Here is a 27,462-nt window from a genome sequence, read left to right on the forward strand (position 1 = left end):
TAATAGATTATCATCTCCAGAATTGTCTATAACTGATGTGACATATATAATCTGTAAGACATTGTGTAACTATTACACCATAATCATCCATGTCAAAGACCTTTTATAAAAATTGACAATACTAGTCTGATAATTTACAAATGCCTCCACATCCTTAAATACTGTTCTGAGAAATAGAATTTTACTGTGGTTTCCTTAATGAAATGATCTTTCCTACTTCAGTGTGAGACATTTCAAATGCTATAATTTATCTTTCTTCACAAGTTAGGTCACAGTCAGTGAACAAGTTCATGCGCTCTCTACCATATTCTCACCCAAAGTTACCATAGTAACACTGAGACAGTTTCATTTCGGGTTCTTACATGGAATTACTTGAAGATCAATCAGAAACAGAATCAGATCAGTTATTTTAATACAGAACCCAAATTTTTTTTTTTTTTTTTTTTTTTTTTTTTTTGAGACGGAGTCTTACTCTGTAGCCAGGCTGGAGAGCAGTGGCACAATCTCAGTTTACTGCAACCTCCACCTCCCACATTCAAGCGATTCTCCTGCCTCAGCCTCCCAAGTAGCTGGAACTACAGGCACCTGCCACCACGCCCAGCTAATTTTGTATTTTTAGTAGAGATGGGGTTAGGCCACGCTGGCAAGGATGGTCTCGATCTCTTGACCTCATGATCCACTCGCCTCGGCCTCCCAAAGTGCTGGGATTACAGGCATAAGCCACCGTGCCTGGCCAGAACCCATTTTTAATAACCTATTTATATTATTTTATCCTTGAAAATATGTAATACAAGTGTCTGTATTTATACATATCAGCACCCTTTACAGTTCAAGAATGTGAATTTCTAGGGTGTACCCTGTTCTTTGTAAATAATATGTCAGCACTTTTCTTCTTTCTTTTTTAGAAACAGGGTCTCCCTCTCTCTGTTGCCCAGACTGGAGTGCAGTGGTTCCATCATAGCTCACTGCAGCCCCTACCTCCTGGGTTTAAGCGATCCTCCCACATCAGCCTCCGGAGCAGCTGGGATTACAGAGGTGAGACACCATGTCTAGCTATGTCAGCATTTTTTCTATATGGACTTTAAATAACAGCTGATCTCCAAACTTAACAAGGTTATTTCTCGGTGTATACACTTCAGTAACGTTTACTTGTAATTCTATAAGTAAACCTAGCTGAAAAAGTAGCAAACGAATCTTTAAAAACATAACCAGAGGTTTGTCTGGTGTGCTTTGTTCACTGTTGAGCCCATTCCTACAGTTTTTTATTTTAATCCTCAGTAAAATTACTGGGTGCTCTGTAGCAGTGTTGCTCACCATTCATCTGCCCAGCATTCTCTCGATGTGATCAGGTAACTCCCACCCCTCGTGTGGAGGGGTCTTTTAACTCTGGGTCTTCCAGGAACAGAAGCATTCTTACCCAATTCTGCATGATAACCTTGCTTCATCTAAACCCACAACTCTTTTTTTCTGTCACTTACAGTCAGTAATCCTTCAAACCTTTTACTTTTGCCTAATCCTTTATCAAATGTAAACATATTTTTAAGATGACCTATTTTTTTCTGTGCCTAGAACAAGGAAAAAATAGTCACACGAGTCTCCCATAGGTTTATGAATGATTATTATTTAATTCTTGGGCCAGCTCAGTCACAATTTCCAAATACCACATGTCCCTGCAAGTTGTAACAGGAAGGGACTATGAACCACTTCCATTGCATTCAAGGCCTGCATGGATCCAAGAGGCACAAATAGAGTCTTAATGGTTAAAAGACCTGAGATGTCCTATCAAGAAAGAAATACATGGCACTCTCATTTCAGACATTCAGAGCAGTCATGCACAGTCAGCAGCTTCACTTCCATTTTCCCAGCCATGGTTTTCACTACCTGCTAATGAGATGATCCCTTATTTTGAAAACAACTATTCCTAGGATGACAAGAGCTGGAATAAATGAATACAAAATCAGAAAGTTCATTGTGAATCTTGATGTTGCACCTGGGCTGGTTTCCTCAATGAATTGAATTCCTTGAGTGAAGGCACACATTGGATTAATTGTCACAGAAACATTTGAGCTGCCTGTCAAGGAAAAGATTGACAGTGTCAGGTGTGGTTTATCTCAGGTAATTTAATCAACAAGTATTTACCAAATGCTTGCTAAGTACCCTTATTAATGAAAAGTACAGGACACTTTAGCAAGCACAGAGTTTACAATTTGAAGAAGCAAGAGTGAGCAGTTCTGGCCTTTGGCCTCATTTGAAGATGGACATGCTTTTGTTTCTATTTTGAGTATAGATTAATTACCATGTTTGTGATAAATATCATGGTCCCGTAGCACAGGCTATCCTAAAGTTACTGACATTATCACTTAAAATTATTTAAAACACTACTAAATTCAGCCATATTATTTGGTTGTCTTTGGAGTGGCCCTGAGATTTTTCTGGTGGGTTTTTTGTTTTGTTTTGTTTTGTTTTTGAGACACAGTTTCACTCTGCTGCCCAGACTGGAGTGCAGTGGCTCAATCTTGGCTCACTGCAACCTCACCCTCCTGGGTTCAAGTGATTCTCATGCTTCAACCTCCTGAGTAGCTGGGATTACAGGCGTGCACCACCACGCCTGGCTAACTTTTATATTTTTAGTAGAGACGGGGGTTTGCCACGTTGGCCAGGCTGATCTTGAACTCTTGACCTCAAGTGATCCACCCACCTCGGCCTCCCAAAGTGCTGGGATTACAGGAGTGAGCCACCGTGCCCAGCCACCGTGAGATTTCTAATGGCCATGAGGTCCTTGTCCTGATCCTACTTCTGACTTTTGCCAAAAGTGGCTTTACTTTAGCTGTGTACAATGTACATTTTGGGGAAAAAGAAGCCACTTCAGCCTGCTTGAATGTGTTCAGTAGATACAGAAACTGAGTCTATCCCGAATATACTAGAGTTTACCTCAGCGAACATAAGGTCTGTCATTTTCTGACAACATCCAAATGTCCCTTACCTATTGACCCTTGACAGGACACTGACTTGACTACTGCTTATTTTCTTTCATTTTAAAAATCAGAGAAAATGGACCGTATTTCAAGACAGAGTTTTAACTTGAATTATTATGAAACACAGCTTTTATTTCAAAAATACATTTCCTCCAATAAATTGCTTCCTCAGAGTAACATGCAAAAATAATATCCCCAAATAGAATACTTACCACAAGTGAAATTCAGTCCGTAGAACTCATTGACTAAAAGAATCTCACTGCAATATTTTTGGAATGTAAAATAACTGATGATTTTAAAAGGAATGGGCATTTCTTGTATGTTTCTTAAGAAAAAGAAAACAAAAATGAAATTCAGTGGGCTCTGGCAATAGTCCTACCAAATGAAAAGAAAGGCAATCCTTATGTTTTCCAACATGAGTATAGTTTTCTATCTCTTTATTATAAAAATGATGCTCACTATTAAAAAAAACCTTCAAACAACATTGAAAAATATAAAGAAATACCAGTGCCTAGAAATAACTATTGTTAACATTTTGATAATATATATAACATATGTGTTTATAAAGTTTTATATAAATGGAATTAAACTCTTCATGCTCTTTCCCAACCTACTCTTTCTGCCAAACATATGTCTCAGACATCCTTCCAAGTCAGTAAGCATAGTACTTTGTCATTTTTAGTCACAGCTTGGTAGCCTGTTAGAGTGAAGACCTTAATTTAACAGTTCTCTCAAGTAGATGATTACTGTCTACTTATTTTGGTAAGCACTATTGATATAAACATACAAGAAAATACAGACCTAACACATACCAATTGGAGGAGGAGATTTGTGATTACACAGAAAGTTGAAGGTACCAGTGTAGAAAGTTAGAACTAACCTAGAATACAAAGGAAAAAGGAAGGAGAGACCGAGCCAACATTCATTGTGAAAATGTAATATGTCTCCACTCCAATCTATTTCAGGTGAAACTTTATACTGACACTGTGGTCTTTTTAGTCCACCATATATTTCCTGTCAATCAAAAGATTTAAAATTCTTTCTGGTTGCAAGACACTAGTTCTAGGAGCTTGAGAACTTCAAAAGACGCATCCTATCCCTAAAGAACTTGTAATGTAGTTGGAGATATAGACTATATCCTTAAAACTATAAAAATACACAGTAGTGAACTATTTGTGCCAAGAAAGTATTAAAATGTGTACCACACATCCGTGCTGTTCTTGTATTTAGCATTTATGGTTTCACTTATTTCCAAGTGGTCCTCAAACTTTCAGTTATTGTCAGTTTCCTAAGGCACAACATTGAATTAACCACATTGAGAGGTTACTAATTGAAAAGGATACATGGGACTCTGGGAAGGAATTAGGGGAACAGAAAGGAAATTCTAGGAAGGCAGAAATGGTATGAGTACAGGCATACCAAGGGCGGCATATTGGACTGACTGGACCAGAAAGACTGGAGGAAAGGATGTGAAGGAACAGTGGGAGGGGAGCTCAGAACAATAGCCTGAGACAGCTATTTCAAGGCCTTGCCGTGAGTTGAGGTTGAATGACCATGAATGAGAAAGGTCACGTTGAAATCAGCATTCTGAGAAAATTAACGTGACTTCAGCAAGAAGGATGGCCAGAATGAGGGCAGAGTAAGAACAGAAAAAAAAAAAAAAAAGCAGACTACAACAAAAGTTCAAGTATGAGATGACAAAGGCCTGGAGTAGGATGATGGCCATGAGAGGGTGGTTGTCTAGTGGCTAGGGTGGTATCTTTTTGAGGTAGGAACCGTGCACCTTTGTTTCTCCCTATACCACACAGAGTCAAACACAAATGTTCCAAATGCACCTATGGTTTGATATCAGAAAAGAAAACCAACATGATTTGGTGAGTGATGCAGTGTGTATACAGTTCAAAGACAGAATCGTTCACTTATTCACTCAACAAATAATGTTTTCAGGCCTGATGGTCCAAGGCCTAATTGGGCTGGCTGCTGAGAAGGTCTAAAATGATGAATGAGACACAGCTGCTGCCTTCAAGAGGCGGATAATCTATTACTGCAAAGGAAGACGGTGACAGGAGGTAGCGTGTGATAGGCTGAGAGAGAAAACAAAGGGGGCCTTCAGAGAGAGTGCGCCTCTAGCCTCGGGAACAACCAACAAACTGTGCAGGTGGCAGAGAGAGACAAATGGATCAGTGAAAGGCACAGACAGAAGGAGAAGCAGCGGGAGGAACCATAGATCTAGATGTATTGACGTGACATTGCCCACATTATGTTGGTTTGTGCTTTTTTGGTCTATTTTTTTGAAACTGAGTCTTGCTCTGTCACATAGGTTGGAGTGCAGTGGCGCGATTTGGGTTCACTGCAGCCTCTGCCTCCTGGGTTTAGGTGATTCTTCTGCCTCAGTCTCCTGAGTAACTGAAATTACACGCACGTGACACCACACCCAGCTAATTCATATTATGTTGTTAAATGGGAAAAATGTATGCATATTTTATATCTTATACAACAGGATGATTTCATCTTTGTTAAATTGTATATAAAAATCTAGCAAGAACTACAACAAAATTTAACTCTGGGCTCTGATACTTCAGGTAACTTTTACTTTCTTCCTTATCCATATTTATATTGTGAAGATTTCTTCCCCCAAGAACTTGCATGATTTTGTAAGCAGAAAAAACAGTAAAGCTAATTTCCTTTGTGTTTAAAGGAGAAGGGAGCCAACAGCACAAATGCCGCAGGCAGTTCACCTAGAAAGATGATGACTGGGCAGGAAAATGGGTAAACGGAATGAGTAGCAGGTTTGATGTGGCCTTTAAGAGCAGAGTTTTAATTCAGTGATGAAAGTGGAATTCATGTGAAGCCTTGGGATGTTAAGATTTTGCAACTAATCTGAGAGCATTTAATATTCTTTGCCACTGCCTACCTTTTAAGAGCAAATTAACCACCAGGCACAGTGGCTCACACCTGTAATCCCAGCACCTTGGGAGGCCGAGGCAGGGAAATCACTTGAGGTCAGGAGTTTGCGACTAGCCTGGCCAACTTGGTGAAACCTCATCTCTACTAATACAAAAATTAGCCGGGTGTGGTGGCACGCACCTGTAATCCCAGCTATTCAGGAGACTGAGGCAGGAGAATCGCTTGAACGCAAGAGACGGAGGTTGCAGTGAGCTGAGATTGTGCCACTGCACTCCAGCCTGGGTGACACAGTGAGTGAGACTCTATTTCAAGAAACAAAAAAATAAAGAGCAACTAACCTCCTTTTCCTAAAAACCCAATACAAATGCTGCTTATGATGGGGTTACTTCCAGATAAATCCATCATAAGTTGAAAATATTGTAAGTTAAAAATGCATTTAAGGCCAGATGTGGTGGCTCACGTCTGTAATCCCAGCAGTTTGGGAGGCTGAGGTGAGCGGATCACCTGAGGGCAGGAGTTCGAGACCAACCTGGCCAAAATGGTGAAACCCTATCTCTACTAAAAATACAAAAATTAGTCAGGCATAATGGTATGTCCTGTAATCCCAGCTACTCGGGAGGCTGAGGCAGGAAAATCGCTTGAACATGGGAGGCAGAGGTTACAGTGAGCCAAGATCATGCCAGCCTGGGTGACAGAGAGAGATTCCCTCTCAAAACAAAAAACAAAACAAAACAAAAACACATTTAGGACACCTAGCCTACCAAACATTACAGCTTAGCCTGGTCTGCCTTAAATGTGCTCAGAACACTTAACATTAACCTACAGTTGGGAAAATTTTTCTAACACAAAGCCTATTTTATAATAAATTGTTGAATATTTAACATAATTTATTGAATCCTGTTCTGAAAGTAAAAAACAGAATGATTGTATGCCTACTCAAAATACAGTTTCTAGGCCGGTTGCGGTGGCTCATGCCTGTAATCCCAGCACTTTGGGAGGCCGAGGTGGGCAAATCACTTGAGGTCAGGAATTCGAGACGAGCCTGGCCAACATGGTGAAACCCCATCTCTACTAAAAATACAAAAATTAGCCAAGCATGGTGGCACACACCTGTAATCCCAGCTATTCAGGAGACTGTGGCACGAGAATCGCTTGGACCTGGGAGGCGGAGGTTGCAGTGAGCTGAGATAGCGCCACTGCACTTCAGCCTGGGCGGTAGAGTGAGACTCCGTCTCAAAAAAATCAGAAACAAAATATGGTTTCTACAGAACGAGTATCACTTTCTCAAAAAATCATAAGTCAGGGATCGTCTGTACATGAAATGGCACCAGATTAACTGAAACAATGATTCAAATAATATAAAAGAGGAGATGCTGCCCAAGGTTGGCTCTGTACGTTGCTGGCTTGACTCTGTACTCTTGGTGGGATTTGATTTCTGCATTTTTCATAAATATTAACAATCCACTTACGCAACATGGACAAATACAATGTAATGGTCTTAGTGTGAAAAAATATCCTCCTGGATTGATCAAAGCCTAGTTCACTTTGCTTTATATAATATCTCACCTTCATATAACTCACTACAATTTATAATGTGTTTTCATATTGATTATTTTCTTTCCTTCTCATGATCCCTTGAGGTATCGTGGTGGGGCTGAAATAGTGATCTCTTTTTTGTAAATGAGGAAACTAATTTAGATAGAAAAGAGACTGGCAAGTGGTAGAGGAAGTTTCTGACTCAGGTCAGCCTCTCTCCAGGAAGTCACATGCATCACAGCCTTCATAGTGGTGTGACTTGAGCAAAGTCAAGTCTGAGCTTCATTTTCTTTTCTGAAAATGGATTGCTCTAAGAGTTAAATAATTAAATACACACACATATAATTTTATATAGTAGATGCTCAGTAATGTTTTTGTTTTTTGACTTGATTTTTTAAAGTTTAAGTCAAAGAAACAGCCTTCATGTTTCCTTGGGGACCCAGAGATTACTTACTAGATCCCACTCACACCACCTGCCTGGGATCATTTTTTAGCCTTTTAAAATTTTCTGCCCTTTTTGCTGCTGCTTTTTAAAAATGTGTGTGGATGCATTTTTTCCTGGTTATAAAATGATACTTATCCATTATAGAACATTGATAAAATACGGAAATATGAAGGAAAAATTAAAATCAATATCACCTAGAGATAATTACTGCTATCATTTGGTGCATGTCCTTTAAGCCTTGATACTCTTTGGAGCAGTCTTTTATCCTGCAGGCTCTTTTTTTATCTGACTAGCCTTAATTCCTGAGAATAACTGGGAATTGAGAACTGCAGTACAAAATCAACAGTACCAGGTCAGAAATGAACTAATGTATGCAATTTATTTAGCCTGTCACTTGGGCTGTGAGTTTTTCCTGGAACATCTGGACTGATTTTCTTCTCTTGGTATAATGGCTTATTACATGTGAATCATATCATAACATAAACTTGTCAGTTCCTGATTCCCAATAAAAAAGACATTTTATTGGACACATGAACAGTTCAAGGTCTAAGGCAATAATGATTAACGAGCAGTACAAATGCTCCAGACTATAAGGTAATATCCATAACCACTATCAGTTCTCTGATATTCCTTTACTTTAGTCATTATTAGGTGATCATTAATAACAGGTTATCCCAATCTACATTTTTTGAATTATGATATCTTACCTGACCAATCCAGATCCAACAAGCACCCCCGCAATGGACAGCAGAGCCACTACACTGTTGACTATATTTGGATTTTGGATGATACCAAGTAGCACCAGAGTTAGAAATTCACCAATTAAGTGGGGGGCCAAGACAGCAGCAGAGAAATATCCAAGTCTGGCAACCTCAGGATGTAAGCCCAGCGTCCTAGAAAAGCATAAGCTCTTCAGTTTCCTCTCCAAGGGCTATCATTTAAGAAAAATACTGTACTTGCCTCTATGAATAAATCCTTGGTGGCGAGTGGGTGGGAGGCGTTTGCAGGGCAAGCCACACTCCCCTTTGAAAGGCCTTTTCAGAACGGAGCCAACATGAGACTATTTATTACATCAGATTGTTCCCATTGGCTGCAACTCATTGGAAGCCACCTTTTCCCTTTCACAGCTCCTTCAGCTCTCATAGGAAAACATTAAATTACTTAGACAATGGTCACAACTCACTGCAGGAAGCAGGCTTGTTGAACTCTACAGACTTCTTCATAAATAACCATGTTCTGCCTAGCCAGCACCACACCTACCTTAATGTTAATGGGCTCACCCAACCCGCCTCCCAGCACCCCTTCCCTGAACCTCATCTCTGTTCTGTGGGATTATTGCTGTGTGAAAACCCCTCACTTCTTGTGTCCTCGATCAGGTTAGCCCTCCCCAGGCCTACTCCATTCCATTCTTGTCTTTTATTCTACCAACTCCTTCCACTGATTTGACCTTCGTTTTCTTTTTTGGGACAGAGTTGCACTCTGTTGCTCAAACTGGAGTACATTGGCTCATTGCAACCTCTGCTTCCCGGGTTCCAGTGATTCTCCTGCCTCAGCCTCCCAAGTAGCTGGGATTACAGGCTTGTGCCACCACACCCGGCTGATTTTTTTGTGTTTAGTAGAGATGGGGTTTCGCCATGTTGGCCAGGCTGGTCTCGAACTCCTGGCCTCAAGTGATCCACCCACCTCAGCCTCCCAAAGTGCTAGGATTACAGGCATGAGCCACTGTGCCTGGCCTGACCTTCGTTTTCTGGCAAACAAACCACCCTATATCCATGCACCTTTCCTCTTATATTCCTTTCTCCAAATTACATTTCCCTGGTGATAGCATGTCTTCAACGACCATTAGGCATGGCTGCACTTTATCCTATTTGTAGAGTAAGCAGAAAAGGTTGGCATGTCTTATACTCACCCCTCCTTACCACTTCCTCTTCAAGGCCATCTGCTTTTCCTCTGTACAAATCATGAAGTTTGCCTATGCTATTAATGCCGTTCCTCATTGTTGTCTTCTGTGATGTTTTTTTTTTTTTTTTTTTTTTTTTGAGACGGAGTCTCGCTCTGTCGCCCAGGCTGGAGTGCAGTGGCCGGATCTCAGCTCACTGCAAGCTCCGTCTCCCGGGTTCATGCCATTCTCCTGCCTCAGCCTCCCGAGTAGCTGGGACTACAGGCGCCCGCCATCTCGCCCGGCTAGTTTTTTGTATTTTAGTAGAGACGGGGTTTCACCGTGTTAGCCAGGATGGTCTCGATCTCCTGACCTTGTGATCCGCCCATCTCGGCCTCCCAAAGTGCTGGGATTACAGGCTTGAGCCACCGCGCCCGGCCTTCTGTGATGTTTAAAACATCCTCTCACCTTTGATTATTTTATAGCATCTGGACCAGAATCATTCTTTCTGCTCCTCTCCACTATCATTTTCCTCAAGCTCTTTAACCTTCCTGATGAGCCATCCACATCAGTGGTTCCTAATTAGCTAATCTCAATTCCAGTGGCTCCAGCTACCTAATCTTCATCACTCACCATGTCTTGGACTTAAACATTACTCAAAACGGTTTCGCTCCCAGGATTTCAGAGTCTGAGGACACCCTCTCTGATCATGGCCTCCTGCCTCTCACTTCCCCCGTGCCCTCACTGCCACAGATGCGGCCCCTTCTGCCATTCTTTGCCTTATCAGTTCCCACATCTGGGGACCCTAGTCTCCCTTAAGCAATGGAAGGTGTGCTGGACAATGCCTATTGCCGCACTAACTGGATCCCCTCTGCCACCTTGCCTCAACTGGCCCTTGGACCCCTAAGATTTCCTCATTGTGTCTTGATACAATTCTAATAGCACGTCCCATTATGACTGATACAAACCTCTACTTTAAAATTTCCCCTCCTCAGTTGCAATCTCTCTCCCCAGTGCTCAGCAGCTGAATCCACCTCCCATTTTATGAATTTCTTGATATCTTCATCATCTCTATTTTTCATTCTCTCTCTCCCCCTCTCTCTTCCCGCACCCCATCTTTGAAAGTGTGACCCTAGCTGCTTGCATCCTTGATCCCATGTTATTGATTCCCCTATTCCTACCTTGGTCTACTCTGGAAACTTCCTCTTTGACTTATCCAAATTTTGGCTGCATTTTCATCTACTCTCAATCTGATGTTTTTTGATGGTCTTATCTACCACATCCTAAAACAACCATTTTCGAACTTGATCATGATTAAAGTAACTGCCCCTTTTCATCCTACCCTGTAACACCAAGTTTCTCAAAACAGTATCTGCTTCCTCCATCTTACACCTTACCTTCTTGTAAACCTGACTTACACCCCCATGACTCTACCAAAGCTCTTTTTTGGAAAATTGTGATGGCCTCCTCCCCTTATACCTCACCTCCTTTAACTCCTGCAATATCGAAGTGTTTACAACACTTCCTTGAAACTCTCTCCTTCCTCATCCTCTCTGATGCTGCCCAATCCTGCTTCTCTTTCTGCCTCCCTGATCACCCTCTGCCTCCTCTGTTGGCTTGCTGTCCTCTTCCCACTCTCTGAATGTGTCAGTTTTAAGATTTTACACTCAGGCTGTTTTCTCCCTGCCCCTGGGCCCCCCATGCACCTGGGTCCCAGCCACTTCAGAGCCCTCTTCTCTGGCCCAAGCCCTGCCATGAATGTGAGACAGGCCATTCCCAGGCATGTGTCGCCTTGTTGGTTTGTTCTCAGGTCTCCTCCAGCCCACAGTTGGGCTATTTACAATAGCATTAATGTCCTGGAAGATAGGACATTGCACTAGACACTGATGGGCAAAGTGTAGATCCTTCGGAGCAGAGAACTTCACCCTGGAGCTCTCCCTGCACAAGTCCCACTAGCTCCATGACTCCATGGGAGCCCGGCCCTGGGTAAACAGAACAACCCCTCACCAGTAGCACACACTGCTGAAAATCATCGTGGCAACGACACTGAAGGGGAGGACGTGCAGCACGTAGGCCAGCAGCATCTGCCACTTCTGGTAGAGGCCGTCCTGACTCTCCTGGTCGCTGACAGCTCGCAGCACAGGAACTAGGAATGGAAGGCAGGTTTCAGAAGTCAGTCACCACCCAGCTGAAAGAGGGAAGGCTAGCCCAAGCTGAACCTGAGGTCTGTCAGGGCTGGATGGTGAGGACCAGCTAGGGAGAGTTCCCTAGTCATAGAAGGAGGGGACCTGCCATCCACAGGACAATAAATTCCCATCCCAGAAATCTACACTCTACCTGAATTGCAATACAATTGCAAAAGATGTCATTTATTTCCTTCTCTCTAAAGTGAGGAATTGTCACCAATTCAAGAAAAGTACATGCAAAAGGGGCATGAATAAGTGATTTGAAGCATTTTGTCTCCTTTCTGTGCAGGACTCCCCCTGCCCCGCCCCTGCCACCAGCAGCCTGCATTTTAGACTTGCTCTCAGAAGGCCAGGCAAACCCCGCAGATGCAGACACTTAGCTTTGCCCCTCATGTCAAGCGCTAGGGCACCTTCACAATAGCTAAGTCCTTCGTCTTATTCCGTAACAGTGTTGCCTTTGGGGAATCCCTCTAACGCCAGCTTCCTGCAACATGAGGCAACCAGGTGTTGTCTCTGGAGTTCCACTGAATTTGAACATTAGGTGCTGGCTGTCCTAAAATCGGCTCCAAAAAGAAGCTAATGGCACGCAGTTGGCCTGGTCGCTGAGCCTCCATGGGCCGTGCATTCGAGGTGGCCAAGATGAGACAGGAGGAATGATCTTTTGAAAACCTCCTCAAACTCTCCCCACCAGTGCATTGTCACTTCATGTTTCCCTGGATCCTTAGCCCTCAGAGAGATCCACCTGGTGAGCTCATTCATCATAATGTGTTGGTAACTCAATAGTTGCCTTTCCCCAGAGAGGGAATCTGGAGAGGGCCGGGTTGAGCTCAGAGAATACCCTTATAATGGTGGACTTTTGTAAGGTTACAGCTGGAGAAGGGAGGTATTTAGGGAGAAAGAGGTGGACCTCCAGCACGTGGGCACTTACACAGATTCACAGCGTTGAGCATGCCTGTGTACGGGGTGGAGCCCACAAACATGTAAAGGAGACCCACGCGGTCCTGGATGGCACCCTTTAGCACATTGTTCTGGACCCGCAGAAGGAAGAAGAGGAGGAACAAACCCATGGTCAGATTCTGAAGGAGACGCATCATCACTGCCAGCTTATTTCTCACCAAATTTCTTGTCACTCTCCTGAAAATAAACAACCCTGTTTTAATTCCTTTTCAGAACTGTTATTGGGGGATGGTTAAAGACCTCCAACGGGCATTGCTCACATTTGTGAGCCTCTTACCTCAGGAGAACACCCAGTTTGGAGAAAACTCCAGGAGAATCTTTGGTTTTGAAAGGAACCATCGGTAATGTTTTCAGGTGTTTTGTTCTTTCAATATTCTCCAAAGTTTTATGACAAATTGCTGATTTCTTGTAGGCAGATTCTATCATCTGGACTCTCTTGTAGGTTTCTATTTCCCGTTCCTTGCTTTGGGTATCCACTGACGTCAGGTCCACTAAAAGTTTTTCCCAAAAGATGTCACCCATGTGTTTTTAAATGCATGTATGCACATGGATATACAATTGGTACAGGAGTACTGGCCATAATACCTCATCCCATCAAGATAAAATTTGTGGTTAATGCCCACCTATAAAATCAGAATACTTTAAAGCATCCCAGCAGGGCCTTGAGGATCCCACTGGGATTATCTGGGAGAATTCCCAAGCTCAGCTAATTATGCTCTGATAAAGTAGTAGCAGTGCGTCAATTTGTTTGAGAGAGATCCCTGACCTCATTCTGATAGTCATCTTTGGCAAGTTAATTGATCCGGCCAAATTAATTCCTTGAAGAGTATAAAGCACAAAAACAAAAGCAAAAATCAAACCCACTAGAGCTCGTGTCATCCAGGCAGAAGTCTGAGATGAGAAAGTTTAAAAAACATTCATGATGGGGAATGTGAAAGAAAAACTTACTGTAGAAGTCAAAAGGGTTTGAATGTTCAGGACAAGGGTAACCACAGTCATTGAAGAAATCAAGCATTTCCACTGGTGTGCCACAGAAAATCAGCTCTCCAAAGCTCAGGATGGCAATTTTGTCAAAGAGCTGATCAGACAACAGACAAAGTTAGTGTGTGATCACAAGGGTAGCGATGCACTTCGAATGTCTCCAGGAACACTGATGCAGGCCCAAGGTCAAGTATTCCTTATGGTCGCCATGTCCTTATGGGAAATGCATTTCTAAGCAGTCAGTCCTTCGATGACCCTGCCCCTCATCAGTATTCTTGGAGACATTCGAAGTGCATCGCTACCCTTGTGAGCCTAGGCTACCACTGTGGGTCATGCTGCCTCCCATCCTGAGGTCCAGCTTCATATCTGGGATAGACAAGCGTGACTGGACCTGTGGTTAAGTCCCAGCCAAGCCAAGTGAGTGACCTCGGGCGAGCTGGGGTGGGTCTTAGTGTGTTTTTTTGTTTTCATTTTAAATCTCGGCTCCTCCTCTATAAAAAGCAAATAAAAGCTAACTAAAGGGATACTGGGCGGAGAAAGTGAGATTTTTTTGGAAGGAAATCTGTATGATTTCACGGAAAAACACAGCCTTTGAAGCCAACTTGGCTGTGAAAGCCTAATGCTAGTTTTTTACTATTAATAACTGTGTGATCTTGGCTCAATTAGTTGTTGTTGTTTTGTTGTTGTTTTTGAGATGGAATCTCACTCTGTCACCCAGGCTGGAGTGCAGTGGCACGATCCCGGCTCTCTGCAACCTCCTGGGTTCAAGTGATTCTCCTGCCTCAGCCTCCCGAATAGCTGGGATTACAGGTGCACACCACCACGCCCAACTATGAAGTTTGAATCATTGCTAAGTTTCACTCTTTTCCTCCATAAGGTGAATATCCTGAAACACACCTCATAGGAGTGTTGTGGAGATGAAATGAGCTATGTACAGAAAGTATCTGGAACATGGTAGGTGCTGAAAGAAGTGAATTTTCAACCTTTGCTCTTTCCCTTTCAGGAGCTGTTGGCTCCAATTGCTCTAGTACTAATTTTGTTTGTTTGTGGGTTGGTTGGTTGGTTTGAGATGAGGTCTTGCTCTGTCACCCAGGCTAAAGTGCAATGGCATGATCATGACTCACTGCAGCCTTGACCTACTGGGCTCAAGTGACCCTCTCACCTCAGCCTCCCAAGTAGCTGGGACCACAGTTGTGCACTACCATGCCTGGCTAATTTTTCTTTTTCTTTCTTTCTTTCTTTTTTTTTTTTTTTCAGAGATGAGGGGGGTCTCACTTTATTGCCCAGCCTGGACTCAAACTCCTGGCCTCAAGTGCTCCTCCTGCCTCAGCCTCCCAAAGTGCTGGAATTACAAGTGTGAGCCACCGTGCCTGGCCACTGGTACAAATCTTACCCCTGCCCCTGCGATTCCCAGCTCAATACACCATAGACCCGGCCTTTACGAGTTGAATCCCTTACCTGAAAAAGCTCAGAACGGGGCTGGTGAATGGTGAGAACCACAATTCGGTTCCTGCGAGCCAGTTCCACCAGGAGGATGACAATCTGATTAGCAGTCATGCAGTCCAGGCCTGTGGTCGGCTCATCAAACAGCATGACCTCTGCCAGCAAAGAAGGGCCAGACTTCTGAACCACTGCAGAGCCCAGGCTCTGTGCTTAAAACTCAGAGTTCTGAACTGTTCCTTACTGAGTTTGCACCACATCCAAACAGTGTGCAGTGGGAAGTAAACATGTAAACTAGCTTTCAGCCTGAGCTCAGGAGAAAGGACCTGATGTGGAAGGGCCTAGTTCCCAGCTCTGGAGCACATGTGGGGCTCAAATCCTCGAGGGTACAGGGAGTAAGGAGATCAGGCCTCTTATAGGGTACTATGGGCCATCTGCGCTCTGCTCAGTGCACCCTGCCAGAGAACAACGGCTGGCAGACTGGCATCAAGTTGTTTTAAAACAAGACTGAGAGGAGGCTGGTCAAAAAGACAACTTCATTTCATGTCTGTAACACTTTCCAACACCAGGGTCTTTGCACAGAAAAGAAAAAAAATCTGACCAATAAAACAAGGTCTGAAGTGTGGCAGGCATTTGGGTTCTTTAGAGGGTTTAAAGTAACTTATTTCTACCTATACAGTGACAAGGGGGCTGGGCGCAGTGGCTCACGCCTGTAATGCCAACACTTTGGGAGGCTGAGGCGGGCAGATCACCTGAGGTCAGGAGTTCGAGACCACCCTGGCCAACATGGTGAAACCCTGTCTCTAGTAAAAGTACAAAAATTAGCCCGGTGTGGTGGCGGGCGCCTGTCATCCCAACTCCTCGGGAGGCTGAGGTAGGAGAATCACTTGAACCCTGGAGGTGGAGGTTGCAGTGAGCCGAGATTGCACCACTGCACTCCAGCCTGGGCGACAAGAACAAGACTGTCTCAAAAAAAAAAAAAGAAAAGAAAAGTGACAAGGGCTCTTAAAAACATCTCTCTTATTTGCCTTCTAGTGACCAAGCACCATCTGAAGAACAGGCAGTCCTGGTCTACCACAGTGCAAAGAAAGGGTCCAGATGCAGTTTGTCCTCTCCAGCTGCATATGAGTGGCGAGGTTTCCCCAGGTGATAGGGATAATGACCAAACCAGGCAGAGAATCAACTACTCTGTTTTGATACTCCCTTCCCCTCAACATACACACTTTTGAGTTTATCGTTCAAATTCCTATTTTAATTCCTGCCATTTCATGAACACCTGTAGTCATACCAAAACTCACTGGCTTTCCCCAGCCCGCACAGTAGTATTCCCCTGGTGAGAAGAAATGATTGGCAGGGCAAGGCTCCGTATTCATGGAAAATCCCAATGGAACACTCAACACCAGTGCAACGCTTCCGGGTCCAGGAGCTGTTTTGTTTGGATGATGGAATCACATCAGGAAATGAACTATACAGCATTTCTGAAAAAACTGGGTCCGCAGTTTGAAAAATCTATGATTTCAGTTGCACACAAGCCCCTTTCCGAATGAGGACTGTGAAGACAGGGCCCAAAGTATCTGCAGACACACAGAAGATGTCCAGGCAGCAACTAGTAACAGTTCTGGGTGCCACTTACTGGGATCCTGGAGCAGCTGGGCTGCGATGGAGACCCGGCGCCGCTCACCAAGGGAAATGCCCCCCAAGTTGTAGTTGCCAATCAGTCGGTCTGCCACATGGCTCAGACTCAGCTCTGCCATGATGGCCTCCACCTGCAGGAGACACAAATTACAGGAAGGCTGGGCGTGGCTGTGGGTGCTATTTCAATTCATGGGCTGGGGAGGACATGAAAGAGGCAACACAACCCCCAAGAATCCAAGGGCCACTTCCAGACTCACCACACCCTGGAGAAAGCATGTCTTTGATAATAATATGATCCAATTTGACTTAAATCATAATATAACACGTGTCCGATTTAAATAAATAATATGCATTTTTTAAAACGTCCCCAGAGGCTGGGTGCAGTGGCACATGCCTGTAATCCCAACACTTTGGAAGGCCGAGGAGGGAGAATTGCTTGAGGACAGGAGTTTGAGACCAGCTTGAGGAACAAAGAGAGACCCTGTCTCTACAAAAAAGGAAACAATAAATTAGCCGGGTGTGCTGGCACATGCCTGTAGTCCCAGCTACTCGGGATGCTTAGACAGGAGGATGGCTTGATCCCAGGAGGTTGAGACCACAGTTAGCCATGATGGCACCGCTGCACTCCAGCCTAGGCGACAGAGCAAGACCCTGTCTCAAAAATAAAATAAAATAGAACAAAATAAAATAGGCCTGGCATGGCGGCTCGTACCTGTAATCCCAGCACTTTGGGAGGTGGAGATGGGTGGATCACTTGAGGTCAGGAGTTCGAGACTATCCTAGCCAACATGGTGAAACCCTGTCTGTTCTAAAAATACAGAAATTAGCTGGGTGTGGCGGCGGGCACCAGTAATCCCAGCTACTCAGGAGGCTGAGGTAGGAGAATGGCTTGAACCCAGGAGGCCAAGGTTGCAGTGAGGCAAGATGGCGCCACTGCACTCCAACCTGGGTGACAGAGCAAGACTCTGACTTAAAAAAAAAAAAATAAACAAATAAAATAAAATAAAATAAAATAAAATAAGATTCCCTAGAACAAAAACTGCTTACACTTGCTTCAGGAAAATTAGCCAGGAAACAACGGATACTTCATTAAACTCCTATTTGCAGGAGCCACAATCACTGCAGCACATACAGAAAAATCCCCCAAAGTCATGATTACAGTATCACTTACTTTTATAAGTGTTTGGGTTTCGAAACTTTATTATAATAAATGCTTTTTATGTTTAAAAAAAATCCAACCTGATTTGAACTAAACCTGTTTCCCACTGTATAACCCAAATAAGTGCTGGGGTCCCGTGTGGTACAATCTCAGTGTGATTTCGCATCAGAGACATATAATCCAGTCTTCAGAAGTAATTAAAAATAATTCCAATCTTTATTTGAACTTATTTAAGGACTTTAAGGGGGACCCAATTTATAACCTCCAGCCACATCTAAAATTCCCTTTCTTCCAATTGTCTTCGCTCTACTTAAACCCTGCAGCTCCCTGAAACCCTTTTTCCTCCTCATTCTCAACTCCCCCAAAACAGTAACAACTAAAAAAAATTCTTTACTGACTTTCTAATCAAGAAGCTTGGCGCTTTTCCTCCCTCTCTGTCTTTCCTTCCCCAGCTTATCTCCTCTCCAGAGACCTGTTCACAAATCTGTTTCTGTCCTCCCGTACTGATTACCTCTATCTGCAGAAACCCCAGGGGGAAAGCAGAAAGAGATGGAAGATATTCATATGGTAATGAGTTTTGTTTCCAGACACCCCTAATAAGGCCGTGTTATGAAAATGGAAACAAAACCATTGCATTAAAAAACAATAAGCTAGATTGCAGAAGAAGAGGGAATGACTTGTGGACCTACATTCAAGAGGAGTCAGGGAGTGGGGTTGACAGCATAGATGTAGCTTTGACCCACCCAAAGAATGGACATGTCTGAAATAGGTACAAAGGAATAACGAGAAGGTGAAAAATGCATAAATAAACTAGCATGATATATTCTGGAAAAAAAGAAAGGTCTTCTCTTGCCATCAGGGTAGAAGGATCCTGGAATTAAGCTTTGCTTGACACTGTGAGATTTCTGTGCTCACCAGCCAGGGTAGATTCCTGAGCCTCCTCCTCGTCTCTGTAACATCATAAGGAGTAAGCTTGCCCCTCCTGGCTTGGAAGGGATGGACAGAGAAGACATTTACTTAATTTGTCTCAGAGGTTTCACACCCCAGCAGGAATGCTCCTATATTTTGGAAACACTGTTGGAAATGGAATTCAGAGTCCTTGTAAGGACTATTGTGAGGACCTTGTAAGGATCATTGGGATGATCAAGTTCAAGTATGGAGATACTCTGTGCTTTCACATAATCTGATGTATTCCTCACATCAAACCCAGGAGAAATGCATTCTTACTGTATTTTTATAGAGGAGAAAACAGAGAGAGGTCCATAACTTGCCCAAGATAATGCCATTAGCGAATGGCAGGGCCAGGATTGAGAGCACTGTCTGGGCTCTCTCAAGCGGTCCAGGAAGCCTGAGCCTTAGCCAACAGCCCCGCAGACACAGCCTGCTCACATTGGCCATGCTTTATTTCCAGGTTCTTCCAAGGACAGAAGCAGATCTGCCATGCTATCTCCTTTATTATAATCAGCACTTCCTTCCCACTGAATTACTTGTCAGGATTTTACACGCTGTGGGCTGGATTTGCTGAGAAAGGACTCACAATTGGAGAAAACTCTGCTATCAGGAGTTCTCCTGCTCCCAGGGAGCTGTGCCCCTTGAAGGAGGCATGTCCACCTGTTCCCTGGGTGCTTGTGGGCCTTCCCAGTCTAGAGAGAAATGAAGCAGTTTCCAGGTAAGGTCCCCGGTGGGTTTACTTGTAGCTACTTCCAAACTGGAGACAATTAAGAAAGAGATTGGAACCTAGAAGGAGTTGACAATTCGATTGTTTCTTCCTTCATTAACTCAGTCCAGTTTGGACGAGGCACATTCAAGATGTCTCCAAGCAAGCTGAGAAAAATCAGTGGCAGAAATAACTATATCTGTTCAAACAGGGAACTTGTAGAACAGCATGGTCCCAGAGAAGGGTAGTGCAAGCCACAGACAGAAGTGAAATATTTTAGTAGCCATATTTTGAAAAGTAAAAAGAAACAGGTGAAATTTGAATAACATATTATTTACAGCCAAAAATACCATTTCAACCTGTAATCAATACTTTTTGAAATTTATTTATTTATTTTTATTTATTTATTTAGTTGGTTGGTAAAGACAGGGTCTCCTTTCGTCCTTCAGGCTGGAGTGCAATGGTGCAATCATAGCTCCCTGCAGCCTCGACCTCCTGGGTTCAAGAGATCCTCCTGCCTCAGCCTCCTGAGCAGCTGGGAGTGCAGGCGCACGACACCACGCCCAGCTAATTTTTGTATTTTTTGTAGAGACTGAGTCTCACTATGTTGCCCAGGCTGGTCTCAAACTTCTAGACTCAAGAAATCCTCCCGTCTTGGCCTCCCAAAGTGCTGGGATTACAGGTGTGAGCCCACCCTGCCAGACCTAAAAATTCTTCATGGGCTTTTTCACATTCTGTTTTTCTCAGACTCAGAGTCTGAAATCTGATGTGTATTTTGCGCTCAGAGCACGGTTCAGTCTGGACTAGTGACATTTCAAGTCTTCCAAAAGCACATGTGACTAGGGGCTGCCCTCTCGGGCAGCACAGGGTACACGGTGCAATGCGCAGGGCGCGCCCTAGAGTGAAGGAGTGACGAGCAAAGGGGAGTAATGGGCAAGCGTAGGCGAAGAGAGGAGGGCAGCGGGGGGTGCAAAGGTACTCAGTTTGCCCGCTGTGAGCGGGGGGCTGCACCCACCTTCTTCTGGAAGAAGCCGGGGTTGCCGCGGCGGATGGCCAGCAGCGCGGTGTAGCGCAGCGTCTCGCGCACGGTGAGGCTGCTCAGCAGGGTGTCGCTCTGCGGGAGACTCGGGCGTCAGTGTAGCCCGAGCCCCCAGGGCGGGCGAGGAGCCAGGGATGTGGGGGACGCGCCCACCTGCAGGACGTAGGAGAAGCAGTCCTGGAACTGCTCCCGGCGCAGCGCCCGGCCGTTCACATACACCTCCCCCAGGAAGGTCCCCGTGCGCCGCAGCCTCCCGGACATGGCGTCCAGCAGCGTGGTCTTCCCGGAACCTGTGGGGCGACAACAGAAGGCCCTGGGGGAACCCCTCTGTGCCGGCCTTGGAGGAGCTTCCCGAGACCCTCTGTGTGGGCATGACCCCGCGTGCCAGAAGTGCTACGTGAGGGATCCTGTTCTAGGTATTAAGGATACAGCAGGATACAGGCCCTGCTCTGTAGAACGCGCACTGTGGATTGTCCCCTGAGTGAGAGGAGACATGCCATTTCTTTCATCTGGGTCAAGACCAAAGGTGCTTTCTCTGCTTGTTTGTTTGCCTTTAAAACTGTTTTGCTTTGGGAGGCCGAGACGGGCGGATCACGAGGTCAGGAGATCGAGACCATCCTGGCTAACACGGTGAAACCCCGTCTCTACTAAAAAAATACAAAAAAAAAAAAAAAAAAAAAAAAAAAAAAAAAACCTGTTTTGGATTGAATAACAAAATACCTATAGGTATCAGAATAAGAGGAAAACCAAGACTCTTGGAAACGTTTGGATCCTAGGACGGATTTCTTTTTGTGGCCCCCCTGGGGCAGTCTGGTTGTACCTGGATGTAGGTGACATTGTCTAGAGCCTTGCTCACAAAGCAAGGAGCATCAGCAACCCCTGGGAGCTTGCCAGAAATGCAGAGCCCCAGGCCCCACCCACGACCTGCTGAGTCAGATCTGCTTCAGTCGAGGTTGAGAAGAACTGACTTGGTAAGTCCTTTGGTAAAACCAAGTTGGCCACAGCCTACACTAGAGCCTGGGGCACAGCCTAGCTGGATGTCAGTAGGAAGGTTCCCACAGAGGGGTTGTGGTGAACTGCCTGCCTGCTGGAGGTGACTGCGGGATAATGCTTGCCTTGGTTTGCTTTTTTCTTTTTCCTTTCTTTCTTTTTTTTTTTTTCTTTTTGAGTGAGACTGAGTCTTGCTCTGTCACCCAGACTGGAGTCCAGTGGCACAGTCTTGGCTCACTGCAACCTCCGCTTCTCAGGTTCAACCCATTCTCCTGCCTCAGCCTCCTGAGTAGCTGGGATTACAGGCATGCGCTGCCACACCTGGCTAATTTTTGTATTTTTAGTAGAGACGAGGTTTCACCATGTTGGCCAGGCTGGTCTCGAACTCCTGACCTCAGGTGATCCTCCTGCCTCAGCCTCCCAAGGTGCTAGGATTACAGGCGTGAGCCACCCCTTTGTTCTAAGGTTAAAGGTTAGGTGATGCCTTTAGACAACAGCCTGATGGCCCCTCAGTCATACTGGACACAAGTTTACCACAGACCCAGAGTTCATGGAGACAGAATAGACCTCCCAGGCCTTTCCTATCCAAGGAGGCTGAGAAGTTGGGATTCATAACAGAGAAATAGGCAGGAAGTTCTGAACTATCTGGGAAGATAGCAAGAGAAATCTGCTCATGAGATGGCTGTGCAGAGCCAAAGAGATCTTTTGTTGAAATATTATTATCATTATCATCATCATTATTATTATTATTATTTTGAGACAGAGTCTCGCTCTGTTGCCCAGGCTGGAGTGCAGTGGCACAATCTCAGCTCACTGCAACCTTCGCCTCCCAGGTTCACGCCATTATTCTGCCTCAGCCTCCTGAGTAGCTGGGACTACAGGCACAGACCACCACGCCCGGCTAAGTTTTTTCTGTATTTTTAGTACAGATGGGGTTTCACTGCATTAGCCCAGGATGGTCTCAATCTCCTGATCTTGTGATCTGTCCACCTCGGCCTCCCAAAGTGCTGGGATTACAGGCGTGAGCCATCGCGCCCGGCCATTTATTTATTTATTTATTTATTTATTTATTTATTTATTGAGATAGAGTCTCACTCTATCGCCCAGGCTGGAGTGCAGTGGCAAGATCCCAGCTCCCTGCAACCACCATCTCCCAGGTTCAAATAATTCTCCTGCCTCAGCCTCCCGAGTAGCTAGGATTACAGGCGTCTGCCACCACACCTGGCTAATTTTTGTATTTTTGTAGACACGGGGTTTCACCACGTTGGTCAGGATGGTCTTGAACTCCTGACCTCAGGTGAACCGCCTGCCTCGGCCTCCCAAAGTGCTGGGATTACAGGTGTGAGCAACTGCACCTGGCCCTTGTTGAAATATTTTGAAGAAACTTGCTTGTTGCTCTGAGAGGTACAAAGATGAATCAACTCCCTTAGCAGCTGTCTTCTTTTCTAATGCATAACTGACAAAACTCAGAATTAGCCCCAGCGTGTTCAGGGGGTGGTCAGAGTGGGGAAAGAGAGGAAAACCCATTACAAAGAAACAAAATGTGACTTCATTGGGATTGTCTTTCAAAATGTGCCCTGTAATTTCAGTCGTGTGGTTCTTCTAACCAGAGCCACAGTGGCTTTCCATTTTTCGGATCCAATCTGAACTCTGGCAGAAGCTGCAGATATCCTGCAGCCTGAGTCCAACCCCACCACTTCCTCAAAACTGGCCTCCCTAGGGATATAAAATCCACTTTATTGTTGCCACATCCAGTGTATACTTCTCTGGGAGGGATCCCAAGACAGAACTACCCAACCAAGTCACTTCCAGAGTTCTGATTCATAGACATTCTGAGAGATCATGAATGGTGTTGTTTTAAGCTACCAAATTGTGGGATACTGTTTTTGTTTTCTTTTTACAATAGATAATGAATTTAGTTTTTTAAAAAACATGTCAAATATTTATTAACTCATTAATTAGGGAACCAGCAAGATGACAAAGCTCATTCAAAAGAGGATATGAGAGGCTGGGCGTGGTGGCTCATGCCTGTAAAACAGCACTTTGGGAGGCTGAGGCAGGCAGCCTGAGGTCAGGCGTTTGCGACCAGCCTGGTCAACATGGTGAAAACCGGTCTGGACTAAAAATACAAAAATTAACTGAGTGTGGTGGCGGGCGCCTGTAATCCCAGCTACTCAGGAGGTAAGGCAGGAGAATTGCTTGAACCTGGGAGGTGGAGGTCTCAGTGAGCCGAGATCACACCACTGCACTCCCGGGTGACAGAGTGAGTGAGATTCCATCTAAAAAAAAAAAAAAAAAAAGAATATGAGAAATTGATATGTATAGACAGTGGGGAAAAGAAGGTTGGAATAAGATAACAAAGTTAGACACAAAAATGGTTAATGCCCTAAAGGGCAATAAAACTATGACATTTGTGGTTTTCTTTTCTAATAGAAAAGAAATCATTTGCAACTAAATAATCTGCAAAGAAGCATCCAGTCCAGAGTCTACACCCTCCTCAACAGCAAATAACAATTCAAATAAGTTTAAGTTGGAGTTCCCCTGGAGTCAGATGGCTCTAGGCAGCCTTGCTTTAGACTACGCTCTAGTGAGACTTTGAACATGTATGTCATCATCTTTTGCCTCGCTAATAAAGATTTGATAGATAACACTGCTTGAGATAAGACACCAATGGAATCGTCATTTTATGCAATACTATGGAGTAATTCATAAAATTATTTTACTCCTTTATTCAACAAATATTTATTAAGCACCCACTATGTGACCGACCCTGTTCTAGGTGATAAGGATACAGCAGAATATAGTCCCTGCCCTTGTAGAACTTGCAGCCCACTATGGATTCATTTCAGCATAAAGGGTAGGCATTGTCCGAAAGCCATGATTAGGCATCTCATCAGAAACCAGCCCACACCCCCACCCCAATCAACAGCCCCTCCCGCTGTCCTGCTGTATGTACATGAAACACAACATTGGCCTTTGGAGTGCACTTCTGAGATGGGGGGTTCCATCTCTTGTTGTTCTTAGAAGTGGGACACACTTCTGAGAAGGGTGCTAAATGTCACCCTGTTTAATTCTTTATAAGGACAACAATAGGTGACAATTTGTTAAAGGAGAAGAGGCAGTTTTTTTTTTTTCTTTTTAGAGAAGCGCACTGTATTTATCAAAAGGAAGCTGAGAATGACCCCGAATGTTACGGTACATGTGTACAGCTAGATACTGGTTAAAAATGGAAATAAGAACTGACAGAAAGTCTTTGAAAAGTGTAACAGCTTTAGTCAGTACTATGGTCTGAATGTTTATGTCTCCCTAAAATTCATATGTTGAAATATTACCCAAGATGATGGTATTAGGAGGTGGGGCATGCAAGGAGGTGATATTGGGAGATGATTAGGTTATGGAGAGCTCTTATAATTGGGATGAATAATTCAGAGACCCCTCCCCACTTCTGCCACGCAAGGTTAGGGTGAGAAAATGGCTGTCTAGGAGGAAGTCTTCCTCACCAGACACCGAATCTGTTGACCTCTTGATCTTGGACTTTCCAGCCCCTAGAACTGTGAGAAAAAAATTTATGCTTTTTATAAGCCACTCAGTCTATTTTGTTTTAGCAGCCTGAATGGACTGAGACAGTCTGGGAATTCCTCTTCTTTTTTTTTTTTTTTTTTTTTGAGACAGGGTCTTCCTCTGTTGTCCAGGCAACAGAGTGCAGTGGCGCTATCTCAGCTCACTGCAGTCTTAACCTCCTGGGCTCAAGCAATTCTCCCACCGCAGCCTCCCGAGTAGCTGGGACCGCAGACATGCACCACCATGCCCGGCTAACTTTTGTATTTTTTTGTAGTAATGGGGTCCCACTATGTTGCTTAGGTTGGTCTCAAACTCCTGGGCTCAAGCGATCCTCTCACCTCAGCCTCCCAAGCTGCTGGCATTATAGTCATGAGCCACTGTGCCCAGCCTATTCTCTATTCTTGATTGTATGTCCAAAATATACCATCATAAAACAGGACCAGTGGAATCAAAGATAGGGGCTTAATGGGCATTTTTGTGCTTATTTAATTCTTTTCCTTTCTCTAGGCAGTGTACAGATAGGGGAAATTGTGTTTTCTGAGTACTTTTATATGCTATGGAACTGTGGGGGCTTTTCATATTTTGAAATATGAATTCACGTATATGTTAGGCAGGATTTTATACTCTTTCAAGGATCTTTCTAAAGATTTCACCTTGGTAGCAGGTTCCATTCACAGTCAGACATCATTAGATTTCATTCTAATATCAAACCTGTGGCTTTCTTGCTACAACTTAATCTGTTTCTTCAATGTGGAGTTTAACTCAAGCCAAAGCCTTTTTAGAATCCTCCTTCCCAAGCTTACCTGAGCTTCCTAGGATGCACATAATCTGCCCGCTCTCCACGTACAAGGAGACATCTTTGAGGATCTGCCTGGTCCACTGCTGCTGGCAAGATGTGATGTCCCACCAGGGCCTCATGTGGTGGCTTTAAAGGAAATCCCAGGAAGGCAAAGGCAGCTTGGGGCCCTGGAAGGGACTACACCCGGGTCCCCAGCATTGATCCCACCTGTGCCCCACCCCAGTTGTCTCCAGACAGGCTCCTAACATTTCAGCCTCAGCGCCCTCCACTGTAGAACCTGGCAGATAGCGACTGAGGCTGCCCCAGGGAGGGGGCCTGTGCTGGAGTTGCTCCGAATGTCCTGTCCGTTTGGCTGGGAGGTGGCTGTCCCTGCATTCCTTCACCAGGTTTCAAGATTCCTTGCATTCCCAGTACCCCCGTTCCCATCCACAGAGGGCAGGCCGTAGACACTGGGGTAGGCAGGGCACTGCTGCCGCTTTGTTTACGCCCAGGCCCTTCCCTGGGCAGGGGGAGGGGCCATTCACTGTCGCTCCACGTTTCCCACCACAGCCCTTCTCCCTCTCCTCTCTCCACCCGATCCACTAAAGAGGGAACCCAGGGCCGGGCGCGGTGGCTCAAGCCTGTAATCCCAGCACTTTGGGAGGCCGAGACAGGCGGATCACAAGGTCAGGAGATCGAGACTATCCTGGCTAACATGGTGAAACCCTGTCTCTACTAAAAAAAATACAAAAAACTAGCCAGGCGAGGTGGCAGAAGCCTGTAGTCCCAGCTACTCGGGAGGCTGAGGCAGGAGAATGGCGTGAACCCAGGAGACGGAGCTTGCAGTGAGCTGAGATCCAGCCACTGCACTCCAGCCTGGGCAACAGAGAGAGACTCCGTCTCAAAAAAAAAAAAAAAAAAAAAAGAGGGAACCCAAAGTCCCCAGGCAGACACCTAAAGAGTGAAGAAAGGCAGCAGAGGGTTGAGTACAGAGCCCCGTGCTCCTGGGGGAGCAGCAGCAGCAAGGGCTCTGCCTTACCTGACACTGTAGGAGGCATGGAGGATGCCCAGGCTGTGAGGCTCCGGGGCAGTGGCAGGAGCCCCCTCCAGGGAGCTCTGGGAGCCCCTGTTTACTTGGAGACCCATGGACCCTCCGGGGGTCAAAGATGAGAGGTCACCCATGGCCAACAGGCAGCAAAGCTGGGCAAATTTTCTGGTGGCCTGACCCTCCCCAGAGTGGCTTCAGTTGGGGAGCCTGGGGCAGACTGCCCTGCCTGCTCCACCTGACCCTGGAATCCCTCGGGATGGCAGGACTGGGACTTGGCCACATTATCTGA

General features: G+C 44.9%; 2 protein-coding genes across 2 annotated transcripts in view; one reads left to right on the forward strand and one right to left on the reverse strand.

Annotated features, from left to right (window-relative positions):
• The window catches only part of DYNC2LI1 (dynein cytoplasmic 2 light intermediate chain 1), a 55,830-nt gene extending 38,550 nt beyond the window's left edge, over positions 1-17,280 (forward strand). The window contains exon 14 of the mRNA XM_023195726.1: positions 16,342-17,280. The gene's annotated coding sequence lies outside the window, so the exon portion shown is untranslated. The remainder of the gene's footprint in view (positions 1-16,341) is intronic.
• Positions 1,235-27,460, reverse strand: ABCG5 (ATP binding cassette subfamily G member 5). The gene is made up of 13 exons (XM_023195725.2): positions 27,165-27,460; positions 26,151-26,272; positions 20,950-21,086; positions 20,773-20,871; positions 16,940-17,072; positions 15,325-15,464; positions 13,834-13,963; positions 13,163-13,376; positions 12,857-13,062; positions 11,750-11,888; positions 8,571-8,756; positions 3,188-3,300; positions 1,235-2,071 (listed from the first exon to the last, which is right to left on the reverse strand). The coding sequence occupies exons 1-13, from the start codon at positions 27,305-27,307 to the stop codon at positions 1,878-1,880; spliced, it is 1,956 nt and encodes a 651-aa protein (XP_023051493.1). The 5' UTR covers positions 27,308-27,460; the 3' UTR covers positions 1,235-1,877.
• Between the last annotated feature and the right edge of the window lie 2 nt (positions 27,461-27,462).

This window comes from Piliocolobus tephrosceles, chromosome 15, assembly GCF_002776525.5.
Source record: "Piliocolobus tephrosceles isolate RC106 chromosome 15, ASM277652v3, whole genome shotgun sequence".
NCBI classification, from domain to species: domain Eukaryota; kingdom Metazoa; phylum Chordata; class Mammalia; order Primates; family Cercopithecidae; genus Piliocolobus; species Piliocolobus tephrosceles.

Excerpts from the sequence above, each read along its gene's own strand:
- ABCG5 (XM_023195725.2), bottom strand. The coding sequence starts at position 27,307 with ATGGGTGACCTCTCATCTTTGACCCCCGGAGGGTCCATGGGTCTCCAA. Across the intron at positions 11,889-12,856 it reads GCTCAACGCTGTGAATCTGT|TTCCTGTGCTGCGAGCTGTC; the intron begins GTAAGTGCCCAC and ends TTCCATTCCTAG. Across the intron at positions 8,757-11,749 it reads TTCAGCAGTGTGTGCTACTG|GACGCTGGGCTTACATCCTG; the intron begins GTGAGGGGTTGT and ends ATGCTTTTCTAG.